This window comes from Danio rerio, chromosome 4 (assembly GCF_049306965.1).
Source record: "Danio rerio strain Tuebingen ecotype United States chromosome 4, GRCz12tu, whole genome shotgun sequence".
Lineage (NCBI taxonomy): Eukaryota > Metazoa > Chordata > Actinopteri > Cypriniformes > Danionidae > Danio > Danio rerio.
The window spans coordinates 40,228,351-40,245,272 of NC_133179.1; the positions used below are offsets into that span (position 1 = coordinate 40,228,351).

Here is a 16,922-nt window from a genome sequence, read left to right on the forward strand (position 1 = left end):
TAAAAACATTATTAACTTAAATTAAAATTACTGCATTGCAATTATTTGGTGATGAAGGTAGTAATTGTTTTTAATTGTTTTTCAGCTGTACGTGATGTCATACATTGCTACAAAAGGCTTTTGAAGCTGACAAGACGTGGAGCAACCATGACCAGAGCGTTCCAGAGAGAAGGTGTCTTTCAAAATGCAGTGGCCCAGCTCGCTGCAATTGCAGAGCTGTACTTTGCGAACAGGGAGCAATTTAACAGAATCAGCTTCACACCAGGAAAATGAACAGAGTTTGCTCAAAAATATAGAGAGGTCATTGATGGAGATTTTTGCATAAAGGTTGTAAAAAACAGAAATGTGCGCACATCTAGAAAAATCTTGAAGGCAGGTGCACGATCAAAAAACAAACATAAGTAGCAAAAGATTCAAAGTAAATCGGCACACTGCCACTTTAGCTCTCAAAGGTTGTATCAATGAAAAGTAAGGGTTCACTTTTGTCTTTCTATCTGAATAAGTAATTAGAGTAGATTTGCTGTCACTTATTGTTAAGGCCATGTTTTTTTGTATGTTTCTTTGTTCAATAATGCTCTGGTTTACTGTTGGTAAAATGTAGAAGCAAAAACCTACAGCACAATAAGCTTAGCTTATAAAGGCAAAAATAATAATAATATTGAAATCAGATGCAAAAACCTTTAAATTCCGACTAAATTCATTAATTTTCTTTTCAGCTTAGTCCCTTTATTAGTCTGGAGTTGCCACAATGGAATAACCCTAGAGCTTATTCAGCACTATCCATGTTTTACACAACAGATGCCCTTCCAGCTGCAATGCATCACTGGGAAACATCCAAACACACACATATTTGAGCCTACTCAATTTACCTGTACCACATGTCTTTGGATTTGTGGAGGAAACCAGAGCACCCAGAGGACACCCACACAAACACAGGGAGAACATGCAAACTCCACACAGAAATCCCACCTGACCTAGCTGAGGCTGGAACCAACGACCTTCTTACTGTGAGGCGAACGTTCTACCCTCAGCGCCACCACATTGCCTGCCATATAAATAGTTATTCTAAAATTTGTTTTTTTTCAGCCTACTATTTGAAAGATAATGAAAAAAATATTTGCCACAAAAATAGTTAAATTGCAGAGCTGAGACTTAAAAATATATACACTTTTCAAATGTACTCTTCAAATGAACTCTTCAAATGTAACAATTGTTTTTAGTTGTCCTGAAGTGAATGTTTTCCTCGGCTTAATTATCTGGGCTGTTTATTTTGTTTTTTGACAGCAATACATTAAAAGCAGTTGGACGAACTAATGACTCTGGTTTTTATTTTATGTTCTTGTATGTGTAGTGCTGTTGTGTCTGTCTTCAAATATTTGCATCAGTGTTGCTACTACCTGTCAGTTGACTATCTGCTGAACATTTACAGAATAGTAACCATGCTGTCTGTGATGTTGGCTCCTTACAGTCATTCAACAGCATTTCTTAATTTTTCACTTCATATTGATGGGCCTAGTGTGACAACAGATGAGCAGATAAATGTAACTTAAACTACACTAACTGTCTACTGAAAGTTGGGTTAAATGCAATGAATAGTTAGTTGAAGACTTTTGCAAATGCATGTATGAAATTTTTACCTAACCCTAACTTTATATTTGTTTAAAGTTCATTTTAAATTATGTTGTGTTGCTAATAGGCACCTGAATGTTTACTGAAAGTCTATTGATAAACTGATTAACAACTACATGCAGACAATGAAAAACAAAAAAATCTTGATGGTAAATGTTCTGAAAACTTGTTTAAGATTTGTTGCATATCTACTAATACACTGTAATACACTACAACCTAATTTGGTAGCATGTAACTTATTAAAAGTTTAATAAATGTTGAGGATTTGTTGCATATATACTGATAGATTGTTGACCATCTAGAACTTATTTTGGTAACACAACTTACTAAAAGTTTAATAAATGTTTACGTGTTGTAAAAATTGTAATGATTGCCTAAGAACATTTAAAAGACAATCTACAGATACTACCCAGATGAGAGTAAACAGATAAGAACTTGAAAAGTAACTTATGGTCAACAGACTATCTAAAGGGGGACCATCAAAATAAAGTGTTACCATTAAGAGAAGATTGTATCCTGGCACAAACATAGAAGATGAAACATGGTTTGTAAAAAACAGATTTCCAGAAGAGATGGTCTCCTTACCATACAGTACCAAAATCGAGACGGTGGAAGCGCCACAGCACTTTAGAGTCATGCACACCAATAAGGTAAAAACCTGTCGACTATGCATGAGCTCAGAAAATGTGATGAAGGAATGCCCAGAATTCAGGTGCTTCAAACGTGACGAAAGGGGACATTTCGCAAGGACCTGTACAGCTGTGTTGGGCCCGGATTGTAAATTGGCCCTAATACCTGCAGGGAGCTTGTCACGCTGAGTTGGCTTTGTCCGCTTGATTGACAAATGCGTACACCTTGTTTTATCCTTGCAGGCCTAACTTCGCTGGTGAAAGCGCTTGTGGGGTTTCTGTAGTGTAGTGGTTATCACGTTCACCTTACATGTGAAAGGTCCTCGGTTCGAAACCAAGCAGAAACAGTGCTCTTCTTTTTGCGAGAAAATAATAGCATCCACTGCCGCACCAGCAATGATCGACAACAGGCACCCAATCAAAAAGGGTTATCTGCTTGTTTTGCCTGAAGGTTTCCGTAGTGTAGTGGTTATCACGTTCGCGTCACACGCGAAAGGTCCCCCAGTTCGAAACTGGGCAGAAACAACTTCTGGCTTTTATGACAATTGTCAAATCAGGCTTCTGTTGAGTACTGACGTTCACTAAAAACATTCTTTCTGCGTGTGTGAAGCTAGAAACCTTAAAAATCAACACCATCCCAGAACAATTCTTTTGATCCCCTTTCGGTGCACTTGCATTAAAGCCCTTGTGACGCGGTGCCTTGTCAGTGTTACTGTATCATTCAGACATGGGGGCAGAGAGTTACAGACTTCAGCCTGAACGCACTGCCGCAGGTTCGGTTTGTCAGAAGTGGGATTCGAACCCACGCCTCCAGGGGAGACTGCAACTTGAACACAGCACGTTAGACCGCTCGGCCATCCGGACATGCAAACTTGGCAGGAGCTGTCTCCTGGGAGCCACACCGCAGTACCGTGACATGGAATCTGGCGTTTCACAGCTTGCCCAGCTCCGGCTGTCCAGCTCATTGGCGCAGCAGGCAGCTAAGCTGTGCTCGCCTCCTGGGGCTGCGCCTAGTTTCAATAGCTAACACTTGACAGCTGTCATTGCTTACGGCCACACCACCCTGAGGGCGCTATAGAGCAAACAGGCCCTAAGTGAGTTGGCAGCAGTACGGAGAGAAAGGCTCTCCCCATTTTGTTTGTCTACCTTTTTGTTTATTGACCTTGAGTGTTTTTGTTTGTTTGTTTTGTTTTTGTCTTCAAAAACCACCTAACAGCAGCATTTTGCTGACTGAAGGGTGGTTATGTAGTGTGTTTTATTTTTAATCATGGACAGATTCCCCGGCAACGACATGGAAATGGAGGGACTTGCACGAAGAGATAAAGAAAATGGACTTGACAACAGACAAAGAGATAAATAAAATGAAGAGCCCGGCCAACGAAGAGGTGAAAAAGGTAAGGATAAGCAAGAGATACAAAGAAGAGTATGCACAAAGGAAGCAACAGTAACTGTAGAAGTGGAAAATGTAAAAGATGCAAGAAGATTTGATATAATCAAAGCAGTCACGGAGCTGATTGGAGAAGGAAGAATTCTGGCGTTGAGACCCAAACAAACAAGGGAGGATGAAGTAACAGTGGAGACTGAAGATGACACCGAAATTTTAATAGACAATGGATTGACAATTCAAGGAGTGAAATCTAAAGTACGGAGGTTACAAAACAGAGACTATGTTGTTTCGTTCAAGCATCTGCCTGTTTACCTAGCAGATGAAGAAATTTTAAGCAAGCTAGAGGGATGGGGAGTTTTCCCCATATCTAAAATGAAAAGAAGATTGTATCCTGGCACAAACATAGAAGATGGAACAAGGTTTGTAAAAAACAGATTTCCGGAAGAGATGGTCTCCTTACCATACAGCACCAAAATCGAGACGGCGGAAGGGCCACAGCACTTTAGAGTCATGCACACCAATCAGGTAAAAACCTGTCGACTATGCATGAGCTCAGAAAATGTGATGAAGGAATGCCCAGAATTCAGGTGCTTCAAACGTGACGAAAGGGGACTTCACAAGGACCTGTACAGCTGTGTTGGGCCCGGATTGTAAATTGGCCCTAATACCTGCAGGGAGATTGTCATGCTTAGCTGGCTTTGTCCTCTTGATTGACAAACGCGTACACCTTGTTTTATCCTTGCATGCCTAACTTCGCTGGTGAAAGCACTTGTGGGGTTTCTATAGTGTAGTGGTCATCACGTTCGCCTCACACGCGAAAGGTCCTCGGTTCGAAACCGAGCAGAAAAAGTGCTCTTCTATTGGCGAGAAAATAATAGCATCCACTGTGCCCCCAGCAATGATCGTCAACAGGCACCCAATCAAAAAGAGTTATCTGCTTGTTCTGCCTGAAGGTTTCTGTAGTGTAGTGGTTATCACGTTCGCCTCACATGCGAAAGGTCCCCAGTTCGAAACTGGGCAGAAACAACCTCTGGCTTTTATGACAATTGTCAAATCAGGCTTCTGTTGAGAATCTGATTTCTTTTAGCTTTGTGTTGTGCATGAGCAGGTGGCCAGTGCGTTTGCTGGCCCTCCACGGTGCAGACCGTACAAGACAGCTCTATAAAAAAAGACTATAAATACTTGAAGCAGCACTGGCCTATTGGTTTTCGTAGTGTAGTGTTTATCATGTTTGCATTACACGCTAAAGGTCTCCTGTTCGAAACTGGGCGGAAGCATACAATTAGCGGACTCTTTTGTCCAAAGCGACATACAATAGTGGAGGTATTCAACAAGACGAGGCAATGAATACGAAAAAGGGCTATTTATCCCAAGTAATTTGTTTGTGCTCAGAGAATTTAGTGCTGGAGTAGGAGTGTCGTTTTCTTTAGAGAGAGGGATATTCACCAGGGTTTGGGTGTACTCTGAAGAGATGGGTGTTAGCTGTCGTTTGAAGGATACCAGTGTATCCGTAATCCGAGTGGGAATGGGAAGGTGATTCCACCAGCGTAGAACATTGAATGAAAACATTGCGGAAAGTGACTTTCAGTCTCTCTGCGCTGGCACCACAAGACAGTGCTCTCACCCTAACGGGAGGCTCCTGTGGTTATCACGATGGCTTTACAAGCGGAGAGTCTCCTGTTAGAAACTGGGCGGAAACATTCAGATTTGCTTTTACGCACATTCTCAATCGGCTCTCTGCTCACTGGATGATCCACGATACTAGTGCGTGGATCTGTCAAATGTCATGATTTGACGTTGTACGAGGATTTGACGAAAACATGTCTCTGCAAACCTTAAAAATCAATACCATCCCAGAACAATTCTTTTGATCCCCTTTCGGTGCACTTGCAATAAAGCCCACGTGATGCAGCACCTTGTCAGGGTTACTGTATCATTCAGACATGGGGGCCGAGAGTTATAGACTTCAGCCTGAACGCACTGCCACAGGTTCGGTTTGTCAGAAGTGGGATTCGAACCCACACCTCCAGGGGAGACTGCGACCTAAACACAGCGCCTTAGACCACTCGGCCATCCTGACATGCAAACTTGGCGGGAGCTGTCTCCTCGGAGCCACACCGCAGTACCATGACATGGAATCTGGCATTTCACAGCTTGCCCAGCTCCGGCTGTCCAGCTCATTGGCGCAGCAGGCAGCTAAGCTGTGCTCGCCTCCTGGGGCTGCGCCTAGTTTCAATAGCCAACACTTGACAGCTGTCATTGCTTACGGCTATACCACCCTGAGGGCGCTAGAGGGAGTTAGTGTGCAAACAGGAAGTGAAAGGCTGCAGACGGGAGAGAAAGGCTCTCCCTTTCTTTTGTTGTTTTATTTAGTTTTTTGGGTGTTTAATATAGTTTAAGGAGTTATTATTTTTATTTTTGGAGTTTAAACCACCTGACAGCAGCACATGTGCTAGCTGGAAGGTGGTTATTCACCTTTTTTGCTTGGATTTTTTTGGGACAATGGAAAGCACAAAGGACAAATTCAATGGACTTTCGGGCAAAACAAGAGGAGAAAATAACACAGAGATGGATGGTGAAAAGCAAAGAGGAGACGACACGGGAGTACGAGAGGGAAAACAGATGGGAAACAACACAGCACGAGGAGGAGAAACAAACATGGCTAACATGGAACGACAAGAAAATCAGCAACAGGAAAGACAACATGAAAGGAGAGGAAAGAAGTACTTGAAGGAAGCAACTGTAATACTAAACGTGGACAAAGTAAAAGAGGTGAGAGTTTCAGACATTATTAAGGCGTTAACAGAAAAATGTGGACATGGGAGAATTTTGGCAATAAGACAGAGAAAGGACAAATAATATGAAATAACTTTAGAAGAGGAAGAAACTTGTGACAAACTGATTGATGGACTAACAATAAATGAAGAGAACTGTGAAGTTAAAATGTTACAAAACAGAGACTAAGTTGTCTCCTTTATGCACTTGCCTGTTTATCTGGAGGATAGTTTAATATTAGAAAAATTGGATGGATGGGGTGTTAGCCCCTTATCAAAAATTAAAAGGAGGACATATCCGGGCACTGAGATTGAGGATGGGACAAGGTTCATAAAGACACGGTTTCCCAAGGAGGTGGCTTCGCTTCCATACAGCACGAAGTTTGAAACGGCAGAAGGACCACAATATTTCCGGGTGATGCACAGCCACCAAGTTAAGACTTGGAGGCTGTGTATGAGCCCGGAGCATGTGATGAAAGACTGCCCAGACTTTAGGTGCTTTAAGTGCGATGAAAGAGGACATTTTGCAAGAAACTGTGATCCAATTAAATGCCCGGAATGCCTCCAAATTTTAGCAAAATGTGAATGTTGGATGGAGGCAGAGGAAGAAGAAGAGAGAAACCAGATAAGCAGGCAAGTGCATAAAGTAAACAATGTAGAACAAAATGAAGGAGAAGAACAAGCAGGAGTTTTACAACCAAAAGACTTACTGAAAGAGATACAAAATGGAAAAGAAATTCAAGAGGAAAAGAAAATGCATAAGAGGAATAATGAAGATGACATTTTTTGTGAAGAAAGACATGAAAAAGAGAGAGGAAAAATGCAAAATGAAGCAAATGAAAGACTGATATTGGAAGAAAGGGAGAGGCAAACGCTTTTCAAAGAAAAGGAAAAAAGAGAAGAAGAGGATAATGAAAACAGAAATGGAAACAATGGACAACTCTCAGATGTGTGGAGACAATGAGGTGAAGACTGGACAAAGAAATGAAGAAAAAAGTAATGAAATTGGAAGAGAAGAAGAAATTAAAATGGACAGAGAGGAGAGAAGAACAATTCGAAGAAGGACATTAAAGATTAAACCTAATCTAGAAAGTACAAAGAGAAAATTGACTACAAGAATGAAAAACATGAACAGATATGAAGTGTTAAAGGAAAAGGAGGGAGATGATAAGTAATAATGATTTTTAGGTTTTTAATTTAATTTTTATTTCTTTTAATGGTTTTAAAATGTGTATCTTTTAATGCAAGAGGTATGATGGAAAAAGGGAAATTTGAGAAAATAAGAGAAAAATGTAAAAATAAGGACATGATAGTATTACAAGAAACAAACTGGAAAGATTATGTAATGGAAGATTTTAAAAATAAGTGGGAGGGGGATATCTTATATAACAATGGTGATGGCAAATCTGGAAGAGGGGTGGCATTTTTAATAAAAAAGACTATGAAGGACAAGAAATGATTATAGCCAATATACATGCACCAACGGAAGAGAAAGATAAAAAAGAGCTTTTAAAGATTTTAAATAAGGTAATTAAGAGATATAAAAAAATAGTAATGGTAGGAGATTTTAATACAGTTTTTAATAAACAAGACATGGCAGATGGAATGGTTTTTAAATCTGACACCGCAAGGAAAGAACTAAAGGAGCTAATAAAAGAAAATAATTTAATAGACATATGGAGGGAAAATAACAAAGAAAAAAGAGAGTTTTCAAGGAGACAAATAGTTGGAGATTTTATATGTCAAACAAGAATAGATTTTATATTATGTACTAGGAATATTGAGAATTTTATAGAAAACATACAGTATGAAGAGAACAGTTTTAGTGATCATAAGCTCTTGCATTTTAAAGTGAATGTAGATAACATACAAAAAGGACCAGGAACTTGGATTTTAAACACAACCATTTTAAAAAATGAAGATTATGTTCAAAAAGTCAAAGAAATAATAGAGAAAGAAAAAGAAAATAGAATGTATGATGAAGATAAAAGGATATGGTGGGAAAACACAAAATATCAAATAAGAAAATACACAATCAAATATTGCGCAGTACTACAAAGATGTAAAAAGTATACAGATAAAGAAGTTAAAAGATCCTTAGAAAAAGAATTAAACAAGGAAAATAAAGATTTTTAAAAAATCAAAGAAATAGAGCAAAAATTACGAGATTTAGAAGAAGACAAAAATAAGGGGGCAATGTTGAGGAGCAGATCTAAATACACAGTAGAAGGGGAAAAATGCACGAAATTCTTTTTATATTTAGACAAGCAAAGAGGTAAAAGCAGGAATATAAAGGAAATTAAAGGGAGAAATGGAAAAATTGCGAAAGGAAACAGAAATACTAGAAGAAATCAAACATTTTTATGAAGATCTTTTTGAAGCAAGAGGTATTGATGAAGAAAAAGAAAGGAAGATTCTAAATTATATAAAAGTAAAATTAGAAAAAGATGACAACAAAGAATGTGACAGAGAAATGAAGAAGAGATTGAAATTGCAATAAATCAACTAAATAAAAAGAAAAGTCCAGGTATAGATGGAATAGGAAATGAATTTTATATTGTTTTAAAAGATATATTAAAAGGAATACTTAAAGAAGTTTTTTAAGAAATTTTTAGATGTAATGAGATGAATGAAAGAATGGGGATGGGATTAATGAAGTTAATATATAAAAGAAAAGGAGCAAAAACTGAATTACAAAATTATAGACCAATAACAATGTTGAATACAGATTTAAAGATTTTAGCAAAAGTTTTAGCGAATAGATTAAAGGAAGTAATGCCTAAATTAATTAAATCAAACCAAGCATATGCAATAAAAGGGAGAGATATAGCAGATGTAACAATGAGTATTAAAAGCACAATAGAATATATACTAGAAAAGAAGATGAATGGGTATTGAATTAAGTTAGATTTTGAAAAGGTTCTTTTTTAAAATAAATATTTATTTGATGTACTCATAACATATGGAGTTAAAGAGAATTTTATTAATTGGATTAAAATTTTATATAAAGGGGCTTTAACAAAAGTAAAATGTAATGGTTTTTTAACAGATTGTTTTAAAATTACAAGATCAATTAGACAAGGATGTCCTCTTTCAGCGCAACTATATTCCCTAGTCGCAGAACCTTTAGGGTTAGCAATAAAACAAGAAACTAAAATTAAAGGAATAAAAATAGAAGAAGAGGAGGATGAAGGAAAATATACCATGGGTTGGGAGATCACGGAGGTCGGTCACCACTTTGTAGGATCCAGGCAGTTGGTCCAATGACGGTGTTCACTGGTGGATGAAGGTTCACTGCATGTTCGGTCTTTGATTTACTTTTAACTTAACTAATATCTGACTCCAATTTTTAGTATGAGGTGGTTTAAAATATTAATATATTTATCCTCGTTTTATCTGACTCCAATTATAAAACATTGATACGACTATCTTGTTTCCTTCAACATTACTTTAGATTATGATTGATTATTCTGTTCGGTTCATTATTTTTTTATGTTATTCTCGTTCATTCGGATTCCTATAACATCCTGAGTCTTGTACCAGCCGATTATACAATCTCTTAAACACAAGTATGTCAGTCTTGGTCATTAAATAGTGGCGATTGACCGCTATCCTAAAAAGGCAGAACCCTACTTACTCAGATTAGGATATTTCTTATGCGGTCCCCATAGATCTGCTACCTCCTAAATCAAACAGAGCTATTTAGTCATATAATGATCATTACTGTAGAATAAAGCAGACCAGTCGTACTTAAACTATTAGTAACAGAGTAATCACTATACTATCCAAATACTATTATAAGTTTAATAGATAAAAGTCTATCCTCTTAACCTTTTACAGTCTAAGTATACATGAATTAATGCCAATATGTTAGTCGGATCTCTAAAAACATCGTATAACGTGCCATGCTGCTCCGTCTACTGTGATTTAGTCTGTTACTAACCTGTACTGGGGCTTGTGGTGTTATGGACTTTAACTTAATCTACTAGAGATAATAACACAAACTCTGTTTGAATCAATCAAAAGATAACAATTAAATAGTCAGGTAAATGAGTATTATGCCAATTCATTCAGTCAATTCATAAACGATCAATACAAGACATCAAATTATCAAAGACAAATCCAAGATTAAAAGATGCATCCCTGACTTCAATATATACATTGCATGGAACTTCATCAAACTTAATTTGAGGCTGATCTCAAAAATATAATAATTTTTACTGACAGAATTTTAGGTGCAGGCTAGGACTGTCATACCTTCAGCATGCAGTGGGACGGTTTACTGCTGAGTGTGACATGGCAGGGAAAGAAACAGCACATGTAAGTCTGTCAGAAACCATGGTGTTTGACAGGTAAAAAGGTGGCTATCTCAAGTTTGAAGGAAAGTCCTTACCTCAAATGGAGTTCAAGTATTTTTTTTATGAGCAATGGAATGTGAGATTAAATGATAGATCAGTGCAGCAGCAGCAGTAATGCAGTTGATGTGATTGTCTGTTGTGTTGAAGCAGCTGAGATGAAAGGCAGTGTTCTCAATTTACCGCTCAATCCATGTTCCTACTCTCAACTATGGTCGCGACTGAAAGGACAAGATCTCGGATACAACCGGACACATTTTACAGTGTTATGACCCGCTTGTTTGAGTCACAACATAATGAAAATTATTTATTATAAAATGCAACTCATAGAACAATCAAAGCAACCAACAAATGTCTAGAGATAATAATGAAGTTAAAGAACTTAGGATATAATCACAACAACACTTTAACTACATGATACAAGGGATGCAAAACAAAACCATAAGGTTAAAGACTCAATGAGATGGCAGGTCTTGCCATGAAGACTCTTGAGTAGACACAGCGTCCTGGGCTAGCTAGCACAACATTTTTTATAAACCCATTGATGAGTAATGCAGGCATCCAATCAGGATTTACCACATACTCCAATCTGGAGTCTTGGGACCATCACAGTGTATTAATATTGTAAACTTAATACCTGTCGCTCTGCCTAAATAAAATATTTATTAAGTTTGTGTTCTACTTAAAAAAGTTAATATAGTAAACTAGAAATAATCTTGAACTTAAGAGTGAAGAAACTTAACTAATAAAACCTGCAACACAGGACAATTGAAAGGGCATACTAAACTTGAGGCCCTGGTATACAGCAAACTAACCATCCTGGAGCTCCACCCTCTTTGATGTGCAGTGTCTTCCCAGTGATTTGTTTCTCATTCAGGGAGTCAGACAGAAAACATCATCCAAAACAACACTAGCTACATGAATATACTGGAGAGTACAGATGTATCCGCACCTGTACTATCACTTGCAAAGTGATTTTAAGCTGCAGAGGTGCTGTTTGCCAGATGTTTGTGAAACTGTTCTTCTCTCAGCCGCTATCATTGTGTTTATGGTAAATGCAAGGAACGCAACACATTTACAACCCCACATATGGCAGTGTAGGAGTGTTGGAAAACAGTATATCGTCACTCAGCCTTTTCAAACATTATTCAGACATGAAACATCCTGTGCACATGAGAAAATGTTTTACTGCATTCATGTGTGAAACTTTTTGTCCATGTGTTTCTTAAGCTGCGCCGAATAAGCGAAACTCTGTAGACACTGATCAGATCTGTACGGTTTCTCTCCAGTGTGAATTCTCTTTTGTGTTTTCAGATGTGTTACTGATTAAACCTCTTCTCACAGTGTGAACACTTGTACGGTCTCTCCAGTGTGAAACGTCTGGTGCAGTTTCAATTTTGTATTAAAAGTCTTCTCACACTCAAAGCACATATACTCTTTCACACCAGTGTGGATCTTCATGTGTTCATTAAGGTTTGCTGATCGGTTGAAACTCTTCCCACACTGAGTGCATTTAATGGTTTCTCTCTAGTGTGGGTCTTCATGTGTTTATTAAGGTCTGAGGAGTTGCTGAAACTCATCTCACACCGAAGCTACGGTCACACTAGCGTTTAAGCATGTGAAATTCTGTTGTATGGCGCTGTGAAAAAGGGCGGGATTAAACAAGATAATTAGACATAAAAAAAAAAGAAAAAGAAATTGGTCCATATTTTACGTTTCTATCCAGAGAGGTCATGTTTTGATCTTCAATTGGTCTTACACAGTCAAGTGATGCGATTTTGCAGGTCAGAGTTCACCAAGCTTGAACTTTGCAATGCAGTGAACTGCGAAACTTGATGCACAAACTTGGTTTCCGGTCTGACGCATTCCCGTGCTTATGAATGGAAATCCATGGGGAGAAAAGTCCAATGTGACCGCGGCTTAAGTGCAAGTTTCTTTCAAGTGTGGCTCATAATGTGTAGATAAAGGGATGATGAGCGGATGAAACTCTTCCCTCACTGAGTGCAAGTGAATGGTTTCTCTCTAGTGTGAATCCTCATATGTTCATTAAGGTGTGATGAATAGTTATAGGTCTTTCCACACTGGGTGCAAGTAAAGGGTTTCTCTCTAGTGTGGATCTTCTTGTGATTATAAAGGGATGATGATTGTTTGAAACTCTTCCCACACTGAATGCATGTGAATGGTTTCTCTCCAGTGTGGATCCTCATGTGTTGATTAAGGGATGATGATTGGCTAAATCTCTTCCCACAATGCGTGCATGTGAATGGGTTCTCTCCAGTGTGGATCCTCATGTGAATCTTAAGACCGAAATTTCTTCCAAAACTCTTCCCACACTGAGTGCATGTGAATGGTTTCTTTCTGCTATGAATCATCATGTGTTCATTAAGGTGTGATGATCGGCTGAAACTCTTCCCACACTGAGTGCATGTGAATGGTTTCTCTCTAGTGTGGATCCTCATGTGTTGATTAAGGTGTGATGATTGGCTAAAACTCTTCCCACAATGTGTGCATGTGAATGGTTTCTCTCCAGTGTGGATCATCATGTGAATCTTAAGACCGAAATTTCTTCCAAAACTCCTCCCACAATGAGTGCATGTGAATGGTTTCTCTCTAGTGTGGATCATCATGTGAATCTTAAGATAGCCTTTTCTTCCAAAACTCTTTCCACACTGAGTGCAGGTGAAACTATTTTTGTCTCCCCTTTTCAAAATATCATCAGTCTGTAAATGAGTTTTTTCCTCAATTTTGACATGATGTTCCTCCTCTTTACTCCCCTCATTCTCTTCAATTAGGTCTGAAATAAATAAAACATGTTTTCATTAAGTCTTAAAAACTCTCATCAAAAGCTGAAAAGTGAAAAGACACTGGAAACATTGGCTACACACTGCAATTTTGATGCATGGTAAATGTAAAATATCCAGATCATATTTTGTTTGGTCCATTAACGTTTACACATTTAAGCAGATTCACGTCATCCTTATTTATCTAGTGCTTTTACAATGCAAATGGTGTCAAAGCCACTTAACATAGAAGTTATAATAAATTGAAACCGTGTCAGTCCAGTTTTCAGAGTTTCTTACACAATTGATCATAAAAGTAATTTTGGTCATATTAATAAGACACTGATTTGAAAGCTCTAAATGGAATTTTTATTTGTTTATATTTATCATTACAACAAAATGTTTTTCTAAAATGTGTAAAGCAGAAAGGGAACAGGGCCGGAGTGGGACTTCTTTTTAGCTCTGGAATTTCAAGCCTTAGACCGGCCCACCTCAGTCGACGACTGACTATATTAATAATAATATGCGGATGATCTTCTTTTTCTGTCGAATCCAGATACATGTATTCCAAAAGTTTTTACAATAATTTCAGAATTTGGAAATGCTTCTGGATACAAAGTCAATCTAGCAAAAAGTTTCCTTTTCCCTATTAATGATAGAGCACAGCAAATGTCCTTCCAATCCTTTCCATTTTCAGTAAGTCCTGATAAATTTGTATAGTGAGTGTGACGCGCAAATATAAGGATTTGTTCAATAATAATTTTAAAACGACATTAGTGCCCAAGGACTTTTTAGTGCTCAAGGACACCTTACAAACAGGAGAACAAGAAAAGCAACAACCTTAAGAAGGTAGAGAAAATGAGAGACTAATAATACATAAAATAATGACAAAAGACCTGAGAACAAGTAACAAAAGAAACTCGTTCCTGTCTTTCAATAAGTGCTTATGTACAAGTGTTGAAGAGGAGTTATTTAAGAGAACTAGGCAGCACACTCAGGGCTGCAAGATGGATTTAATTTAGTATTCTTATTATTAAAATATATCTGAATGAAGATCATATGACTGAGTTGGTCTTTGAGAATAAAAATCAACCTGTTTGTTCCTGCAGATCTTCCTGTTTGACTGTGAATGTTTCTTCAATCTTCACATCTTCACTCTCCTCTTTAATAAACGCCATCTTTAAAACAGTGTGGAGATCAGTTGTTTCAGCAGGAGCTTTTCACTGCGTTTGGACACTTTATCCTGTTTAAAATGAACAAAACCACAAACAAAAAAAAAATAATTTCTCTTCAACACTTGCTTCAACAGTTTCTTTATATGTGAGTGATTAACAAAAATAAATCAGGTAAGTCTGAGCAAGAAACAATATCCACAAACAAATGACCTGATAAAAACTAGTCCTCCATTTCTTTTATATATAATAATGTATACTTATATTAGAATGACATTATTCTATTAAATAAATTAAACCTTCATTAAAACACTTATTACACACATTTCTGTTGTTCAAACAATAGCCCTCGATTACTGTGATTAAAATAGTACTTCGTTGTATAAAGAATTAAAATTATAGTCAACAGCAGGTATGTCATATTGGAAGAAAAATCTGAAACTTTAATCAATCGGTTTATATTTGTGTAAAGTTGTGAAACAAACCTTCCTCCAGTTAAACTGCAGCGCGGAAGCGACGCAGCCTAATGACGTCATACACCACGCCAAAATAAAAGTCTTTTTTGTTTAGTTTTTTTTTTTTTGCCACTCACTGTTGCAGTCAGGACATGATAAATTTCTCCCTCGTTTTCCACTTTACACAACATATCTGCTGTCTCTCATATACATCGACATTTAGAATTTGAAGTTGATCAAAACTTTTAATCCAAACATTTTAAAACAATTTTGAAAAACTTGTTTATTCCACTAAGTTTATGTGTTTTTTTTATTATTGTTGCAAAAAAGTTTACATCACAAAAAATGGAAACAATCAACATCGCAAGGCATATTTACCATTACAAATATATAAAATAAATGTAATTTGTTACAACTGCAACGAAAGTTCTACATCAAAAGAAAAACAAAACATTATGACAATAAATGTTTTTAAAATAAAGTAAAGAGAGCTTCAGTTATTTTACTTTGGTTTCTGAAGTATTTGAAGCTTTGAGCCTCTTTCTCTACCTTAGAAAGAAAACATCTAAAAGAGGGTCAGCACTTTTGATATTTACCCATTAAAATGAAGTTCACAACATCAGAGAAAGAACAATGTAAATCAGCTTTGTAAAATAAAATATCTTCTAGAACAATAGGGGGGACTGAAATCATCTTTAATGAAAGCCAAGGATGGATGTCAAACCAGAATTTAAAATAAAAAAATAAGTGATCACAAAAAAAAAAAAAAAAAGTGATCGAGTGTTTCTGGAGCAGAAGCTACACTTGTCAACATCAAAGTTAAATCTTTTTTGAATAAACTAATTCACAGGATATATCCTGAATACAATTCTGTAATGAGTTTCCTTAACCTTGGGTGCTACAGGATATTTAAGATAAACGGTAAAAGCTTTGTTCCCTACTAAGGGTTTAACAACTCCTAGATGATGACACTTAAAATCACCAATGATAAGCTTTTAAATTGTTTGTAAATAAGCTTGATGTTACATTTACTATCGAAAATATCAACATTTGATATTTTTAAAAATGGAAGAAAAGTTATAAGTATAAATGGGAGATCAAAACAATTACTTTGAATTAACCTAAACAAAGCAATAGGTATAGCCTCGCAAATTTCAGTATAACCTTTATCTGTGATTTAACTCTATATTTATTTAATAATTCGTTTTAAGATAGTAGCAGTCAATTTTTGTCTAACAAATCATTAATAAATATAATGCCTTTATTGTACCAGTCACTTTTAAACAATGATTTTCTGTAAATAATAACAGCCCTATTATTCCAAAGAGTGGATTTATGAGGGAAAAAATATGGGTAAATATAATTTTCCAAAAAAGTAGTGCTTGCTTATGAAAATTAGACAGCTTTAAAGGAAGTTTTGAACAATCATAATCATTTCTTAATACAAATTCAAGGCCACCATTTTTTTAAACAAATTATTTGGAATATGATACAATATTGAATAAGGCTTAGCTAAACACTCTTTCAACCATTTAACTCTAAAAGTGCTAAGAAGACATTTAAAATAGATTGCTTTCAAACCTCCATATTCATACTCTTTGACCATATGATTCTTACGTAAATAATGTGATTTATTTTTCCAAATAAATTTAAATAATATTGAATTTATAGATTTAACTATTTTGGGAGGAGTATATAAAGGATAAGTTAAATATATAATTTTAGATAATCCTAGTCAAAA

General features: G+C 36.7%; 2 protein-coding genes and 5 non-coding genes across 7 annotated transcripts in view; 4 read left to right on the forward strand and 3 right to left on the reverse strand.

Annotated features, from left to right (window-relative positions):
* Positions 1 to 16,922, reverse strand: part of LOC110439461 (uncharacterized) — a 1,085,403-nt gene that overhangs the window by 213,530 nt on the left and 854,951 nt on the right. The window lies entirely within an intron of this gene.
* trnav-uac (transfer RNA valine (anticodon UAC)) lies at positions 2,533 to 2,605 on the forward strand. Its single transcript has one exon. It is a non-coding gene; the product is annotated as a tRNA-Val (tRNA).
* On the forward strand, positions 2,710 to 2,783 carry trnav-cac (transfer RNA valine (anticodon CAC)). Its single transcript has one exon. It is a non-coding gene; the product is annotated as a tRNA-Val (tRNA).
* trnav-cac (transfer RNA valine (anticodon CAC)) lies at positions 4,422 to 4,494 on the forward strand. Its single transcript has one exon. It is a non-coding gene; the product is annotated as a tRNA-Val (tRNA).
* On the forward strand, positions 4,599 to 4,671 carry trnav-cac (transfer RNA valine (anticodon CAC)). Its single transcript has one exon. It is a non-coding gene; the product is annotated as a tRNA-Val (tRNA).
* On the reverse strand, positions 5,643 to 5,725 carry trnal-uag (transfer RNA leucine (anticodon UAG)). The gene has a single exon. It is a non-coding gene; the product is annotated as a tRNA-Leu (tRNA).
* zgc:174650 lies at positions 12,535 to 15,264 on the reverse strand. The gene is made up of 3 exons (NM_001114927.2): positions 15,212 to 15,264; positions 14,648 to 14,797; positions 12,535 to 13,568 (listed from the first exon to the last, which is right to left on the reverse strand). The coding sequence occupies exons 2-3, from the start codon at positions 14,730 to 14,732 to the stop codon at positions 12,769 to 12,771; spliced, it is 885 nt and encodes a 294-aa protein (NP_001108399.2). The 5' UTR covers positions 14,733 to 14,797; positions 15,212 to 15,264; the 3' UTR covers positions 12,535 to 12,768.